Genomic DNA, 17,609 nt, shown 5'->3' with positions numbered 1-17,609 from the left:
TCCACCCGGCACGCCCACCAGGGGGCGACGCTCTGCCCACCAGGGGGCGATGCTCTGCCCATCCTGGGCGTCGCCATATTGCGACCCTCCTGGGTGTCGCCATGTTGCGACCAGAGCCACTCTAGCGCCTGGGGCAGAGGCCACAGAGCCATCCCCAGCGCCTGGGCCATCTTTGCTCCAATGGAGCCTTGGCTGCGAGAGGGGAAGAGAGAGACAGAGAGGAAGGTGCGGCGGAGGGGTGGAGAAGCAAATGGGCGCCTCTCCTATGTGCCCTGGCCGGGAATCGAACCCGGGTCCTCCGCACGCTAGGCCGACGCTCTACCGCTGAGCCAGCCGGCCAGGGCCAAGACCCAGTATTTTCTTTCCAATTTTTTTCCTTTTGATTTAATAGTTACTAAGACTTGAATTCACTATATTTAGTGATATTGAGAGTAAGTCTGCTGTACTGGCTTAACAAGAAAGCAGCGAATCAACAGTTAAATATATGCATTCCTTTAGACGTGTATCAAACCAAAAACAATTAAGCTGGTTGATAATAAAACGAGATTGTGTTACTACCAACTACCTGGCTCAGTCCCAAATCATCCATCAGTATTCTGCTTTGCTCCAACTCATTGTCATGATGTTGATGCAGAAATAAGCTTGATAAAGGAGTCCTTGCAGAGCAAATTATGCGCACCTGAAACAGAGGGAAATGGGTAGATGATGTTACTCCTCACACTTCCCAAGTTGAAAGCAAGAACAAATCTCTCACAAAATAAAATTCTGTCTGTCATAACATGGAGCTTAGATTTTGCTTTTAAAATGTCCATATTTTTCTAATAATTTGTATCTGTTTAAAGTGATATTTCTACACTGCATAGTACTTTTCAAAATAGTTCCACACAGCTTATACCAACCCGTGAGGCAGGGAGCAAAGGTGTTATTGGGCAACTTCAGGCCTGGAGAGGTCTCAGCGCATGACGCCAGACCAGATCTTCTGGTTCAAAGGCCAGTGGCCTTTCCATTACCCCTGAGGTTGACATTCATAGCTGGCTGTTTGGAGCCCATCTCTGTGTGCACTAAAGACACTCCCAAGTGCACTGTACAGAGGTTAGTACTTTGCTGGACAGGTGGTTGCTAAGTTCAGTGTGTTGCTACTCTAATCAACATCCTGCCAAGACATTCTTCACAAAGACTAAATTTTATATTACTATTTCTTGATTACATAAGTGTTTGAGTGAGTGGTTGTATGTGATAATCATATATTGGAAAGAGATTATATATATATCTTTATAAATTTTACATCCACTACTTCAAATACAAAAAATCCTCTCCTTGGTGTTTAATAAAAGAGTCATGAATTGGTTTTCAGGATTCATAGCTATCCTTTTAAAATCATTGTTTAAATAAATATGCCAATGCTTTAAAATAATGTATTGACATTTGGGACTAGTTTCTCCATATCCAAATGGCCTTTCACCTGCTTTTATAAATTTTAAATCACAAATGACATTTTTTTTTCATTATTTAGATGAGAATACCCTATTTCACAAATTTTCATGAATACATTCTAGAAAAATGCCTGTTTAATGCTCCCAATTTCTGCAATAAGATAATTCTGACTACTCTAAATGTGTGGTTTAGTTAAGATAAATGTTTGGAGAGTCTGTCATGCTGCCAGATCAATCTTCTCTGGTTAAGAGGTGAAACCGTGGGGGTGAGATAGGGTTAGGGGGTGGGGACCAGACTCATTCTTTAAGGTATTTATTTCTAGCTGAAAGATTAAAAAAAAAGAGTTTATCAATTCTACACTCTAAGAACCACCTACTAATAACCTTCTGCCACTGTTTCCTTAGCAATAGCCCTCTAAAGACAGAGCCACCTCCAGGCTCACTCCCTGGATTCCGGCCCCCAGGAGATTATTTTGGAGCAGAGGCTCTGGATGAGTGCCCTGGGACACCACTGACAATTGATGGGATGTGATCCTGCAGCTCTGGTTCGCAGCTTCACGCCTCTCCGGACTCCCTGAGCACATGCACGCTGGCCCCAAGGAAGCAGCCGCGGATCCTGCATCAGGCGGTAAGGCAAGTCCCCTCCGCAGGCACTGGAGCCGCTGACGGCCTTCCTGCTCAGGCCCCTCACAGGGCCTTTGCTGCAAACTCCCCACCCTGCTAACCCTTTTCTTTTCACCTTGCGTTGGAGTTCACCCACCACTTCTCAGCATTTTAAGAAGCACTGAGGAGCTTGTGAACATGCAGGTTCCTGGCCCCATCTTTATGCTCATTTGCCCATGGGGTGGGCTCCGGAATCTAGATCCTAAGTAGCCGAGGTGGTTTGGTGGCAGGTGGTCCTTAGCAGGATTTCCCTGTGTCCACCCCTCCCATGTGAGGATCAGTTTACTCTCCCTCCAGACTCTCATGGCACAATATTTCCAAGCAATCATCCCACAGTGGTGACTTCGCATTTAGTTCTGTGAACAATGCTTCTCTGACACTAAACTATATATAAACTCCATGAAGGCAGGCACCACATCTGGCTTTGCTGGTCATTGAACTTCTAGCACTCAGCACTGTGCTTGGCTTGATAAAGGTAGTTGAAAGAATGAAGAAATGGCCTGACCTGTGGTGGTACAGTGGATTAAGTGTCGACCTGGAATGCTGAGGTTACTGGTTCGAAACCCTGGGCTTGCCTGGTCAGAGCACATATGGCAGTTGACGCTTCCTGCTCCTCCCCCCTTCTTTCTCTCTCTCTCCCCCCTGCCCTGCCTCTCTAAAATGAATAAATAAAAATTTAAAAATAATAATAAATAAATAAACATTAAAGTCTCACTTCTCCCTCCCAGAAGATTCTGGCATTTTCCTCCTCCCACCAAAGTCCCTTCAATTTTAAAATCACTGTCCTATCTATTTCTGTATAAGAAACAAGGAGCAAAATTGTATCTAATAGTAAAATAATATTCACATTACCTCTAATTTGAAGTTGTACTAATACTCCTACTGTAAATACACTACAGATATATACTAATCATAGCATTCACTTCACTGAAAGCTTACTACACCCCACAGGATGTTCTATGTTCTAAGTGGTTTACATGTTCATTTAATTCTCACAATAGCCATACAGGATAAGCACCATTGTTATTGGCTTTTCCTACAGTAGACAATTGAATTTCAAGATGTTAAGCTGGTCCTCAAGGTAGACAGTCTGGTCCATGGCCCACTCCTTAACCACTAGGCTACACTGCCTCTGATGAATGGACAATGGCTTGGCAGTTCGTGCTAAAACATATGGCTGAGAAATACAACTATAAGATGGCACAATGCTAGTTACTAGAGTTTCTGGGTCACAGAGAGACAGAGAGCCCAAACTGAGGCATTTCTTTGTCTACTCATTCACTTGTTCATTCATTATTTTATTGGTACAATCATTTATTCATGCAAAAAAAATTTATTGAGCACTCAGTCTAGGAAAGACATTGTGTGTACATCATCGCAGACAGAGCACATGTTATATCTAGTTGAACGATGAAATCATTAAGATAGCAGAAGGTCTCATGACCTGAGTGTTACAATACTACTAGTATACAGTTACTACCAGTACTTACACAGCACTCAGCGTGTGCCAAACATTCTTTTAAATGCTCTACATAGATTAGATTCTTTTGCCTTCACAATTCTCTGAAGTAAAAAATATTATTATCCTGATTTATAGATGAGGAAACTGAGGCACAGACAACTAAGTGATAGACCAGGATTCCAGTCCAGGCAATCTGGCTGCACAGTCCAAAATGTTCAGTTGTGAGAAAATGAACATTATGTCCTTACCTTGAAATCATAAAAGTTGTCAATGAGAGTTATGAATCTTCGTGCTTGTGTCCTTTTCGCCAGTGTAAATTGTGGAATGTTTCGCAAAAATACCGTATCAAAGTTCTTTGATAGTTCCAAATAGTCACTGGCTCCAAGTGGCTGTAATTAGAATGAAATAAAGCATAGAAAATTAAAATAGATCAATCTGGTTGCCCTTGGATTAATTTCATTTGAAAACACCTCTTTTTGTTGTCATGATGTGACCCAGGTGGTAGCTTTGGAGTAGTTTGACCAAATGGGACAGTGTTTTCAGAATAGGCTAAGGGTTGTGTATACTAACCTATATTCATGATGTCAAACGGGTGAGAAAGAATACAAGAGTATGGGAGGAAGTGAAAGAATCTCTCTAGCCACCTCAGTTGGCGACTTGTAGGCCTCCATCCTAAATCCAGTCTTCACTCTTTTTATTTATAAGCAGAACTTTAAAAATGTCCTAATAAATCCTTCCTAGGATTCAACCACAAACTGCCCCTGTTGTTAAATGGAGCTGTCTTATAATGACATGCAGAATACTAAACAAACCGTTTTAAAATAACGGCAATGCTTCAGTATGAATCTCAGAAAATATTTTCCATGTAAGCTGAGGTACAATTATTCAGGTGTAAGGTAGAACACAGTGCTCGTAGCCTCTATAGGAGAGAGCGGGGTTTTAATGACAGGAGTAGCCTGAGACTTCAGCATAATTTGGCACAGCATGCAGCCTCTTGATTTGAATGGGTCCCAGAGCTCAAGGTCCACAGAATAGTTCACTAAGTTGCCAGATATTAAGTGCTTGTTCCTGAAACATGAATTTAACTCATAAAAATTATGAAACTACATGCAAATGCACACTGGGATTAGAAATATTACCTCCCCCCCATTTTAAGTTGTGTGTGGATGACTAGACTTGTGAGCAGAAACCATGGACAGGGCTCAGGGCTGTGTTTCTGGCCCCACTGGTGTGTGGAGTGGACCAGAGATTGTGGCCCCTCAGAAAGCTCTGGGACCACCACGACCCATTCCTGGTCCCAGAACACAGGCACTAAGCCGCCTCGATTTCTGGCAGAATCCATCAATACTCTCCTTGTCCAGAAATGTGCCCCTCAGTTGAAGAGTCACTTGTGTTACAACTTTTTTCAGAAATGCAGACAGGGCTATGTTCCTAGGAGAATTAGGGAACTGTGAGGAGGGGGAGAGTAATCCCCACCTGAGAGCCTGTTCACTTAAGCCCACCACTATCTTAACAGCCAGGTGAGAACAGCTGCACTCAGGAAAAAAGACTTCTCATGGAAGTCTGGGAGGAAAGAGTCAAGTTGGGAGTTGAGTTCTGAAGAAGTGGTTCCCTCGGGAGAGCAGTTCTAAGGAGGAAGTAGCAATTTGGAGACCTGTGGCAAAGGGGCAGAAAACCAGAGAGAGAGCACACAGAACAGCCCGACTCCTCTGGAAGGCTGCTTAGAGAACGTTTACCTCCAGACCCAGTGCCTGAACTTACTGAGGCCCTGCTCACCTTAGCCACAGAGGCACAGGGTGTGTGTGTGTGTGTGTGTGTGTGTGTGTGTGTGTGTGTGTGTGTGTGTGTGTGTTTGGGGTAACCTTGACTCTCTTACAAGGAAACCATGCCATCAAACCCTACATGGACCAGGAGCATGTGTTAACAGAGTGGCTAGGAACAAGGTCTCTAGGCTGCCTGGATCTGAATCCTTAGTTTGTTTATAAGCTAGGTCAGCAAACTCATTAGTCAGCAGAGCCAAATATCAACAATACAACAATTGAAATTTCTTCTGAGAGCCAAATTTTTTAAACTTAAACCACATAGGTAGGTACATTCCTTATCGAGGTAGCGCCCGCATGTGGTATTTTGTGGAAGAGCCACACGTGGCTTCGTGAGCTGCAGTTTGCCAAACAGGCAAAATGAAATTATTTCTTGGCAAGTTATGGAATCTTTCTGTTCCTTAGTTTTCCCATCTGCAGTATGGGAATTTGATTCCTATCTCACAGGATTGGGAGGATTAAACAAAATTATATGCAAAGCATTTAGCACAGTGCCTGGGACATATATGAGCAATCAAACCATTCAGGCTGTTTTTAAGTTTTACTATTTTGAGCTTAAATAATTAGGTGCAGTAGAAATGGGCAGAGGATATAAAAAAGTGTCATTTGCAACAGGACCAGTTAGTTCTGCTCCATCACCCTAAAACCTCAATCAGCCTTGTGCATTTCCCTGTTCTCGGTGTCACAGCAAGAACCAGATGAGACTGTGGAATCCCTGTGTAATGAAAACTATTCTCAAAGGGGGAGGGAGAAGGCAAGATGCAGTGTTTTCATGAAAAAATATATATATAACTCATACAATAAAAGTCATGCTCTGAAGGTGACACACACTACTTTTTTTGAAATGAATTAGAATTTAGTGTCTCATCTTTTGTAAATAAAAAAGTATAGGTAAAAAATGTAAAACCTCATCTTCAGTATGTACTTATGTATAATTAAGCTCCCTCTTTATTCGTGGATGAGATTTCTGTCAGTGTAACCACATGCCTGAGGAAAATCATCATCACGAGTGCCCTGAAGTGCCGAGGGCAACAGAAATCAGAATTTTGCCCACTCAGCTATTTTTACAAATTATATACCTTTGTCAGTGGGTTCTGCATTTGCCATTATATTAGCAAATATCCCTTTTGTTCATAACCCTAAAACAATTATGTACTCATTCATGAAAAGAAAACTAAGCTTAATATAACTGTATTTCCCCATGTATAAAATGCATCTTAATTTGGGGGCCTGAAATTTGAAAAAAAATGTATTCCTAAAGTTATTGAACTCAAGTTTTATTCATCATAAAATTTATACAACTCCTCATCACTGTCAAAACTCCCATCCATTAGCTTGTCCTCATCTGTATCTGATGACAAATCACTGTCTTCATATATTGCCTCGTCCTCAGTTCCATTTGTGGCATTTGAAATGCCACAACCACTGTATAAGATGCACTCAGTTTTTAGACCCCAAATTTTTCAAAAAAAGGGTGCATCTTATATGTGGGAAAATACAGTTTATCTATTTCCTTCAAAAACAATAGTAATTGCGGAGAATGGGAATTTAGTGTGAACTGGAGAGAGAGCTTTAGTTTGGGGTGATGAACAAGTTCTATAGATGGAGAGTAATGATGGTTGCACAATAATGTGAATGCCCCTGAAGTATACACTTAGAAATAATAAAAATGGTAAATTTTATGTTATGTGTTATGTTACTACAATAAAAAAAATAGCCATTAAAACAAGAAGAGGTTGCAAAAGGAACTGACAACAAAACAAATAGGCAGCCGACTAAATGGAAGATGATATTTTCAAACGACAGCTCTGATAAGAGATTAATATCCAAAATGCATAAAGATCTCACAAAGCTCAGCAACAAACAAGCCATAATCCAATAAAAAAGGGGGGAGAGGTCCTGAATAAACACTTCTCCCAAGAGGACATACAAATGGCCAACAGATATATGAAAAGATGCTCATCTTCACTAGCTATTCAAGAAATCAAATCAAAGCTATAATGATATACCACCTCACACCTGTTAGATTGGCTATTATCAATAAGACAGGTAATAACAAGTGTTGGAGAGGCTGTGGAGAAAAAGGAACCCTCATTCACTGTTGGTGGGAATACAACCATTATGGAAGACAGTATGGTGGTTCCTCAAAAAATTGGGAATAGCACTATCATAGGACCCAGCAATCCCTCTACTAGGTACCTACTCCCCAAACTCAAAAACATTGGTACATAAAGACACATGCACCATCATGTTCATCGCAGCATTGTTCACAGTAGCCAAGACATGGAAACAACTGAAGTATCCTTCAATAGAGGATTGGATAAAGAAGATGTGGTACATATATACAATGGAATACCACTCAGCCATAAGAAATGATGACATAGTGCCATTTACAACAACATGAATGGACCCTGAGAACATTATGCTGAATGAAATAAATAAATCAGATAAAGCTAAGAACTATATAATTTCACACATAGGTGGGATATAAAACTGAGACTCATGGACATAGACAAAAGGTAAGTGGTTACCCAGGGTGGGAGATATAGGGGAGGAGAATGAGGAAGGGGGTGGAGGGAAGGGTATAAAGAGGGACAAACATAAGGTGACAGAAAGTGATTTGACTTTGGGTGATGGGTATACACCATAATCAACAATTCAAATGCTATAGAAATGTTTACTTGAAACCTATGTACTCTTCTTATTGATCAATAATGTCACCCTGCTAAATTTAATTTTTTTAATAAAACAACAACAAAAACAAACAAAAAAATAAGAAAATGTTATTAACTGCCAAAGGATTCACAATTGGGGCCATGAAGAGTGAGCAATACTATTTTTTCTCTGAAAACATAAGAAGAATGAAGTGTTTTAATCAAGGAAGTCTTTTCCCAAAAGAAATCAGCTCCACTAGGATCAAGATTACTTTTAAATACAAAAAAGACATTTTTAGTAGATATTTAGAGAGTGTGTTTTCTTATCCTAGCTTCTATGTTGAAGAAGGGACATTCAAACAAACTTTCAGGATCAGATTTGGTGACAGATGGGGATTTCTTAACCAGAAATGCTTTTTTTCATTAAGTTAAACAGTTGTGGGCAAAAATACAGCAGAGGCTTTGGTCTGTCAATCCCGGTCATGTGACCCTAAGTAAGTCTCTCTGAACCCCTGTGTCCCCCATCACAGGACCTGCCTCACAGGTTTCTCCTAAAGATTCAATGTATTGACTGCATGCAAAATCTTACAACTGTGGCTGCTACAGAGTAAGTGCTCAAAACGTTAGTTGTTCGTTTCCAGAGTGCATGGGAGGAGTAGCTGAAACGATATACGCATATACACTATTTGGCATACAACAGACAAATAGTAGCTACTCTGTTATTAACTATTAAATAACCTTTTCCTCAGCTCAGGAAGCGAAGCAGGCTAAATAAGAAATTAGTTCAGTTTATTTCACCCGCCTCTGCCTTTCCACTCAGGAGGCGAAAGCTGCTCCCTCGTCCTTCCTGCTGTCCGTGCAATCCACCAAAATGTCTGCCCTCCTGGCACCTTCGCCTCCCATGAAGTCATATATAGATGACAAAGACAGCTTCTGCCACAGGCCCGCTCCTTTCCACAGGTCTTTTGGTAATACCATCCTCACCCCTTGGAGGGGAAAGCCCGGGGCCCACACAATGACCAGCTCCTACACCAGGACATGAAACACCGAAAGTTGTTCATATCCACTGAATGAATTAGTGAGTCAATGTATGAATAAAACACAACATAGCCTGGGGAGCAGGCCTACTCCTTCTTTTAAACACATTTGTCTCAAAAATATTTGAAACTCTACCAAAAAAAAACAAAACAACCCACATCCTTTCCGAGGGCCCAAATTCCCCACTCCCAAGGCAAGCCTAACATATATGTAGGAAAAAGACTAGAAAGATATGGACCAAAATGTCAATAGTGGTTATTTTTGAGTGGTGGAATAAGAGATGAATTTTGTTTCTTGGTTATATTTTTTTGATCCTCCTCCCACCCCCAGTGAACTTGTGTTACTTCTAAACAGCAAATACGATAATGCTTTTTCTGAAGTCATTTTTATAACGGGCATCTTACTATTTATGTCTCATGTGTGTGAGATCATAATATCAGTTTTGACATGGACCATTTTTCTTTCTTGCTTTTTTTATGTGACAGAGACAGAGAGAGGGACAGACAGACAGGAAAGGAGAGAGATGAGAAGCATCAATTCTTCATTACGGTTCTTTAGAAGTTGTTCATTGATTGCTTTCTCATATGTGCCTTCACCCGGGGGCTACAGCAGAGCGAGTGACCCCTTGCTCAAGCCAGTGACCTTGTACTCAAGCCAGCAACGCATGTCTATGATCTCATGCTCAAGCCAGTGACCCTGTGCTCAAGCTGGTGAGCCCTCACTCAAGCCGGTGACCTCAGGTTTTCAAACCTGGGTCCTTTGCGTCCCAGGCCGACACTCTATCCACTGCGCTACCCTCCTGATCAGGCTCCTGTTTTCTTATTCTACAGAAGGAGAATTTTTTTCAGGGACATTTAAAAAGGAAAATGTAAGCTGGACACATTTTCTCCTTTAAAGTTTGACACAAGAATAAAGGATTTATTTGGGATGAAATCTGACTTTAGTTATATAGTTGCAGCCAACTAATGATTCTTCACACTAGGGTGACAAGAGAGAGGGAAGGGAAGAGTGAATAGCAGCATCCCCAAATAGTTCATGTTAGTCCACAGAGCCAAGCACCAGAGCTCCTAAAGCCTACATAATGTCAAAGTGCACATCACACCCCAGGCTGACACGCTCCCATTTCTATGTCTTAATTTGAGCAATTTTTCTCCATGTGAGCTTGATTAGTGTGTTGTCAGTGCTCCTTTTCCCCACAAATGTTAGCCAGTATCCTGTACTAGCAGGTACACTGCTCTGCTCTATTCTCACTCTCTCTTCTCCTTCTGCTCCTCTAAGCGAACTGAGGCTAAACTCATATTCTTCATTTCTTTCACTCTTTCTTTTATATTTTCCTTTTTATGTTCTCACTTCCTATGGTCCATTTTGGCTAGTTCCCTCTGACCTATGCTTCTGAGTCCATTACGTTACCCTTTAGATATGTCTTATTTGCTCTTAAATTAATCCACTGAGTTCTAAATTTTGGTTATTGTACTTTACAATTCTAGAATTTCTATTGGTTCTTTTTCAATGCTAATATAGCTCTTTTTATAGTCTCTAGATCCATCCATACACTAAAATTTACAAGCCAAGCATTTAAATACCTCTTTCAAAATGTAAGCTTTAGTTGTTTAAAATATGAACTCATAATTTCAATATCTGGAGTTCATAAATTTATTGTTTGTTGTTTTTTCTTGTTCTCATTCAGTATTGTTTCTTCTCATACATTTGGCTTTCTTGGTGTTTAGATTTTATCTTTGAAAAAAGATACTTGTAGAAAAAGAATCCGATTTCAAGGCCTGAAGTATTCTGAGCTACTTGAATCACACAAAGTGTGACTTAAGTTTGCAAGAGAGCTGGTTTAATTCTGGTTCACACTTATTCCTAGACTGCAGTCCTTCAGGGCTCCATCCAAAGTCAGAAGTAATTTACTAGATTCCCATCCCTGGCTGGCCCCCCGGTCTCTGACTTTTGTTCCACTAACCCAGTGAGAATACCAAAAGTAAGCTCAGTTCAGCCCAGCTCATTGTTTTAAGGGAGGTTGCTAGTGCTTACAATATCTATGTTCCCTCTTCTTCCTGGACACACAGCTAGACTACATTCCCCAGTCTCTCCTGCTCTTAGGTGTGGTCATGTGATCAAGTTCAGGCAAGTCGACTCTGAGATAAAGTGATATGCATCGCTGCTAGATATGGCCCACACAAATGTCTCACACAGAATCCCCACTTCCTTTATCTATCTGCTGGCAGGACAAAGAGGGCTCTGAGGACTTATAGGAGCATGGAGGCACAAGAGGGTGAAGCCTGGATCCATAAAGGACCAGACAGAGCACAATTTCCTGCCAACCTGCACTGGATGGTGACATAAGCAAGAAAAACAAGTGTAGTTGTCAAATCTCTGAGATTTGTTGTTTTTTTAATTTATTTATTCATTTTAGAGAAGAGATAGAGAGACAGACAGACAGACAGAAAGGAGGAGCAGGAAGCATCAACTCCTGTGCCTTGACCAGGCAAGCCCAGGGTTTTGAACCGGCAACCTCAGTGTTTCTAGGTCGACACTTTATCCACTGCGCCACCACAGGTCAGGCCCTCTGAGATTTGTTTGGTTGTTGTTTGTTTCAGCAGTTAGTCTATCCTAAATCTTATTTCATCCGTCTGCCTTTAGTGTCCTAACTAGAAGTTCTGTACAAATTACAGAGTCTACCAATCCCAGAAGTGGAAGACTTCCTAACACTTCCTTAGTCACAAAGGATGGTGACTATCAAAACTTTCTCCTCAAATTTTCTTCAGATTATCATTAATAATTTTACTCAGTAACTGCATTTAGCCATTTCTAGCATCAAGCCTGATTTTTAAAAAGTTATGTTTATGGAAGCAAGTTTCTCATTATGAATTTGAGAAGATTTGAAAGTTTTGTTCAAATTTAATATTTGTTATATTTTAAAGTATTTTTGTAAATTTATTTTTCTCATGATTATATAATATACAAAAATATAATAAATATTTTCACCAAACCACATACAGATGCTACCAAATCATCTCATATAGCCTTGTGTGCCACACAAGTAGTATCATTTTTGATGTGACAACCTGATCACTCACTATGACTGATAAATTGATACTAATCTTGCCATAGAATTACTCACCCCATCTTTCCCTAGCATTCTGTATATAAAGGTGTTTGGAGCATTCACATGCATTCACTAAAAAAATAATCTAGAAAATTATGATAATTTTATTTTATTTTTGATTTATTATGTCCTTTATTCTTCTCTGCATTAATTCTACTAGCTGAGTCCATAAATATTAATAACATTACCAACAGATAAATGACATGAATATGTTCATCCTACAAGAGATGACACAGATTATAGGCATTTTTTTTTTTAATTTAGACAATTAAATTTAACAGGGTGATATTGGTCAACCAGAGTACATAGATTTAGAGAAAACATCTCCACATCATTTGGACAGTTGATTATGCTGTATACCCATCACTTAAAGTCAAATCATCCTCTGTCACCCTATATTCTGTTTCTCTTTAGCCCCTCCCCCTAACCCTCTCCCTGGTAATCACTGCACTTTTATTTCTGTCCATGAGTCTCAATTTTGTGTCCCACCTATGTACGGAATCATACAGTTCTTAGCTTTTTCTGATTTACTTATTTCACTCAGTATAATGTTATCAAGGTCCATCCATGTTGTCATAAATGATACTATGTCATCATTTCTTATGGCTGAGTAGTATTCCATAGTATCATATATATGTATCACATTTTCTTTATCCAATCCTCTATTGAAGGGCATTTTGGCTGTTTCCATGTCTTGGCCACCATGAACAATGCTGCAACAAACATGGGGGTGCATGTGTCTTTATGTACTCATGTTTGCAAGGGGGTATATATCTAGTAGAGGGATTGCTGGGTTATATGGTAGTTCTGTTCTTAATTTTTTGAGGAACCACCATATTATCTTCCATAATGGTTGTACTAATTTACATTCCCACAAACAGTGAATGAGGGTTCCTTTTTCTCCACAGCCTTTCCAACACTTTTATTACCTGTCTTGTTGATACAAGCTAATCTAACAGGTGTGAGGTGGTATCTCATTGTAGTTTTGATTTGCATTTCTCTAATAGCTAGTGAAGATGAGCACCTTTTTATATATCTATTGGCCATTTGTATTTCTTCTTGGGAGAAATGTCTGTTCATGTCCTCTTCCCATTTTTTTAATTGGCTTGTTTGCTTCTTTTTTTGCTGAGTTTTGTGAGTTCTTTATATATTTTGGATATTAGCCCCTTATCTGTGCTGTTGTTTGAAAATATCATCTACCATTTAGTTAGCTATTTGTTTTGTTGACAATTTCTTTTGCTGTGCAGAAGCTTCTTAGTGTGGTGTAGTCCCATTCATTTATCTTTGCCTTTACTGACCTTGCCTTCGGGAAACTGTGATAATTTTAAACCCATTTAGAATGTGTTTGGAGAAATGGAGAATGCCTATGTGAGGTAGTCTGATTGCAGGGATGGCTCCAGTCGTTCTTGGCTCCTTGTCCACACCCTTTGGGTGGTGACTTTCTAGCTCTCCCATTAAGTCACTAAACCTATCTGCCCAACTCTTTGATCTGGATGGCCTTGTAATTTACCAAAGCCAACAGAATGAGGCAAAAATGTCAATTTTCCAGTTCTCAGCTTAGGTCTCAAGAGTCTGTATGCTTTTGCTCACTCTGTTGTAACACTTGGGCCAGCCTGCAGGAGGAAGAGAGAATGTGAGAAGGGGAGCCAGTTGTCCAAGCTGAGAAAGCAGCCTTCGCCAGCCAGGAGCCACCTGGGCCTGGAAACTGGTGAGAAAACCCAACCTAGATCAGCAAAGCTGCTGCATACACACATGTGGGCCCAACGAGAGCAAAACAACTTCCCAGCTCACCTATAGATGAAAACAATCATACATGTTTATTTTTTTTTTCCCTTGGCGTGTTTAGTAAGAGCTAATTAAATTCTTATTTTTTTAAAGACACTGAATTTTAGGTGTGATTTGGTATGCAGCAATAACTAACTGAAACACTATATTTTCTATAAAGGTATTTACCTGAAAAAGCCCATATTGTAGAAGTCATTAGCAAGTCCAGCACATGTAGAAAATATAACACTTTGATAGTGAAATATTGATTTTATATCATTGTAAATACATGGAAACACATATATTGTCATTTATTTTTGCTTATTTATCTTTATAATCAATTTTGGAATTTTTATGGTATAGTATAAACCTTATTTCCAAAAATACTACTTATGATTTATTATATACAAGAATTACAAAGAAAAAAAGCCAAAAAAGTATATGCTATCCTTATAGAATGCAAATAGACCCAGTGGAATAAAGAGAAAACTATAGTGAGAGAGCAAGTTGACATGGAACATAAACTGGGCAGGACGAGGACCGACTGCATAAAACTAAAGTTAGACAAGCATTTCAATGACAACAACAGAAAAAACAGGTAAGAAATTTTATTTTATTTTATTATTATTATTATTATTATTATTTTTTGCAATTTTCTGAAGCTGGAAACAGGGAGAGACAGTCAGACAGTCTCCCACATGCGCCTGACCGGGATCCACCCGGCACGCCCACCAGGGGCGATGCTCTGCCCACCAGGGGGCGATGCTCTGCCCATCCTGGGTGTCGCCATGTTGCGACCAGAGCCACTCCAGCACCTGGGGCGGAGGCCACAGAGCCATCCCCAGCGCCCGGGCCATCTTTGCTCCAATGGAGCCTTGGCTGCGGGAGGGGAAGAGAGAGACAGAGAGGAAGGCGCGGCGGAGGTGTGGAGAAGCAAATGGGCGCTTCTCCTGTGTGCCCTGGCCGGGAATCGAACCCGGGTCCTCCGCACGCTAGGCCGACACTCTACCGCTGAGCCAACAGGCCAGGGCCCAGGTAAGAAATTTTAATAGACACTTCATGGAACAAAAAATAAAATGTTGTAGAGGCTAATAAACAAATAAAATATATAAATTCAGTATTAACCAAAGACAAAAATGATATATTTGTCATATAGCAATTTTGCAAAGAAAAATGAATTATACTACTCGATGCTGGCAAGCATGCAATGCAACATCCTTGCAGCTTGGAGAGTAAATTAGTTCAGTTGTTCCAGAAAAAAAAAATGTGTTGAACTGTATTAAGAGCCCTAAAAGAAGTTATAAACTTGATTCAATCATTCTTCTAGAAATCAATCTATAGGAAATGATCAGAAATTCAACCAAAGGCTATACACAGGACTATTCATAATTATTTTTTGATTCATTCACACCAGATTTATTGATTTGAGAGAGAGAGAAAAGGGACAGAGAGAGAAAGATAGAGATAAAGGGTCAGGAACAATGAGTTGTTCCTGTGTGTGCCCTGACCAGGAATTGAGCTGGTAACTTTTATGCACAGGCAGATACTCTTGACAACCAAATTATCCAGCCAGGGTGGAACTATTCATAATTAGGTGAACCAAAATGCAACTTTAAAATATAACAAGAGGAGGAGAAGTTCCAAAATGGCAACGGAGTAGGCGAGCGTTCCAACTGCCACCTTCCAGGACCAAATTGGATTACGTAATGCTGGTGGCCGAGGCCAGGCAGGTTCCCATTGAATTTGGGCAGACGGTAGAGGAACTGCGGAGTCAGAAAGCGTCAGGCCAGGCCCTGGCCGGTTGGCTCAGTGGTAGAGCATCGGCCTGGCGTGCAGAAGTCCCGGGTTCGATTCCCGGCCAGGGCACACAGGAGACACGCCCATCTGCTTCTCCACCCCTCCCCCTCTCCTTCCTCTCTGTCTCTCTCTTCCCCTCCCGCAGCCAAGGCTCCATTGGAGCAAAGATGGCCCGAGCGCTGGGGATGGCTCCTTGGCCTCTGCCCCAGGCGCTAGAGTGGCTCTGGTCGCAACAGAGCAACGCCTCAGAGGGGCAGAGCATCGCCCCCTGGTGGGCAGAGCGTCGCCCCTGGTGGGCGTGCCGGGTGGATCCCAGTCGGGCGCATGTGGGAGTCTGTCTGACTGTCTCTCCCCATTTCCAGCTTCAGAAAAATACAAAAAAAAAAAAAAAAAAGAAAGCGTCAGGCCATACCCGTTTATTGGATGCTCGCAAGGCGAGCAAATAAACAACAAAAGAGAAAGAACTAATAAACAAAGAAAAACCTGCTATTCGCAGTAAGGGCAAGAGAGCAAGGAAAACCACACCTCACAGTGGTGGGAGAGCGATCTGGGAGAATTGCTGCCGAGGAGAAGGACCCATAGCCTCTGCCACGTGCTCATGCACTAATCAAGCAAAGTGCTTGCAGCCGGTAAACCCACGAGCAAGCCTAACACAGCTGCCCCACAGATTACAACTTAATTTTGAAAAATAACCTTGAAAATCCAACTTTGGATTAAATGAAGAGGAGTCTATAACCAAGGATCACAGAAGAAGCTGCACTGAGACTGGCAGGAAGGGCAGAGATGCAGAGGGGACTGCCCCGCTCCTAGGAGCGAGTGGCTGTGGAGGGTCCGGAGGGACTCTCACTTGGGGAGGGTCACCCTGAGAGGTGTGGGTACTCAGCCCCAGGCCCAGAGCCCCAGCCTAGAGCCCTAGAGCCTAAAAGAGGCACCCACACAGCATTTGGAGATGAAAAGAGCTGAGGTTTCTGTCTGTGAGGAAGAGATGGAGCTCTCAGAGATGCAGGCTCTGTCTTAAAGGGCCCATGCAGAAAATCTTGTTCAGACACTTACCCGGGGCTCCAGCAGAGGGGGAGCTGAGAGGACTAGAGTTGTGTGTTGAGAGTGTTTAGTTGGTGGCCCAGGGAGAGACACTGTGGGCGATGGCCACCTGAACCCCTGTGCTAAGTCATTCTGCAATACTGCAGTCTCTATCTTTTTTGGGTGGAGCAGTCCCCACTAAGCAGCATCAGCCTAGGAAAAAGCAACTGCCACACCCTCATGAATCCCTCTTGCCCCACCCTATGGATACCGGAGCCTTCTGAGAAGTAAGTTGAGAAGCAGGGCACATCAGTGACTCAGGTTTCTGGCGTTGAGGCCAGAGCTTTCCCCCACACATTCCTGAGTCTATGACTGGTGCTTCCCCCTCGCAGGAGACTCAGTAGAAACTGTCCGGCCTGCAAGCAGACAACACCTCTGGGTCTCAAGGGCCACACCCACCAGACTTCTCGTGGCCAAACCCTACTGAGGTCTGTGAAAAAAGTCTGGACAGACTGACACCTGGGGCCGAGGGGCAGAGCCACACCCACCACCCTTTGTAATCCCTAAACTGTCCCAGGCTCTAGACTCTGCCAGAGTTTTTATTTCAGTGGTTGAGCTCAACAAGCAGCCAGCAGACAGAGGCTGCAGGAGGTGGGACTCAGGGAACCTTGGCCTTTTGAGGACCTTCCCCCAGGCCAAGTGTGGGTAAAAACCAGCCTAAGTGTGCAGTTTGGTATTTCCATGTGCAGTTGGGCCCAGGAAAGGCAGCCACAAACTTTGAATTTCTTGTAGTTCCAAGAAGGTTGCTGAGGGTCAGTCATGGGCAGTGTCCCCAACTGGTCTGTGCCA

At 41.9% G+C, this 17,609-nt stretch overlaps 1 protein-coding gene across 3 annotated transcripts in view; it reads right to left on the bottom strand.

Moving 5' to 3' along the window:
- Positions 1-17,609, bottom strand: part of AFG1L (AFG1 like ATPase) — a 244,127-nt gene that overhangs the window by 2,113 nt on the left and 224,405 nt on the right. For all 3 annotated transcript variants that reach the window (XM_066248232.1, XM_066248231.1, XM_066248230.1), the window contains exons 11-12: positions 3,807-3,947; positions 566-679 (exon numbers count right to left, since the gene is read on the bottom strand). In XM_066248232.1, the coding sequence (XP_066104329.1) occupies positions 566-679; positions 3,807-3,947 (255 nt within the window). The remainder of the gene's footprint in view (positions 1-565; positions 680-3,806; positions 3,948-17,609) is intronic.

Source organism: Saccopteryx bilineata, chromosome 12, assembly GCF_036850765.1.
Source record: "Saccopteryx bilineata isolate mSacBil1 chromosome 12, mSacBil1_pri_phased_curated, whole genome shotgun sequence".
Taxonomy (NCBI): Eukaryota; Metazoa; Chordata; class Mammalia; order Chiroptera; family Emballonuridae; genus Saccopteryx; species Saccopteryx bilineata.
The sequence above is the reverse complement of the archived record's forward strand: the minus strand, read 5'-3'. Positions and strand labels throughout refer to the sequence as shown.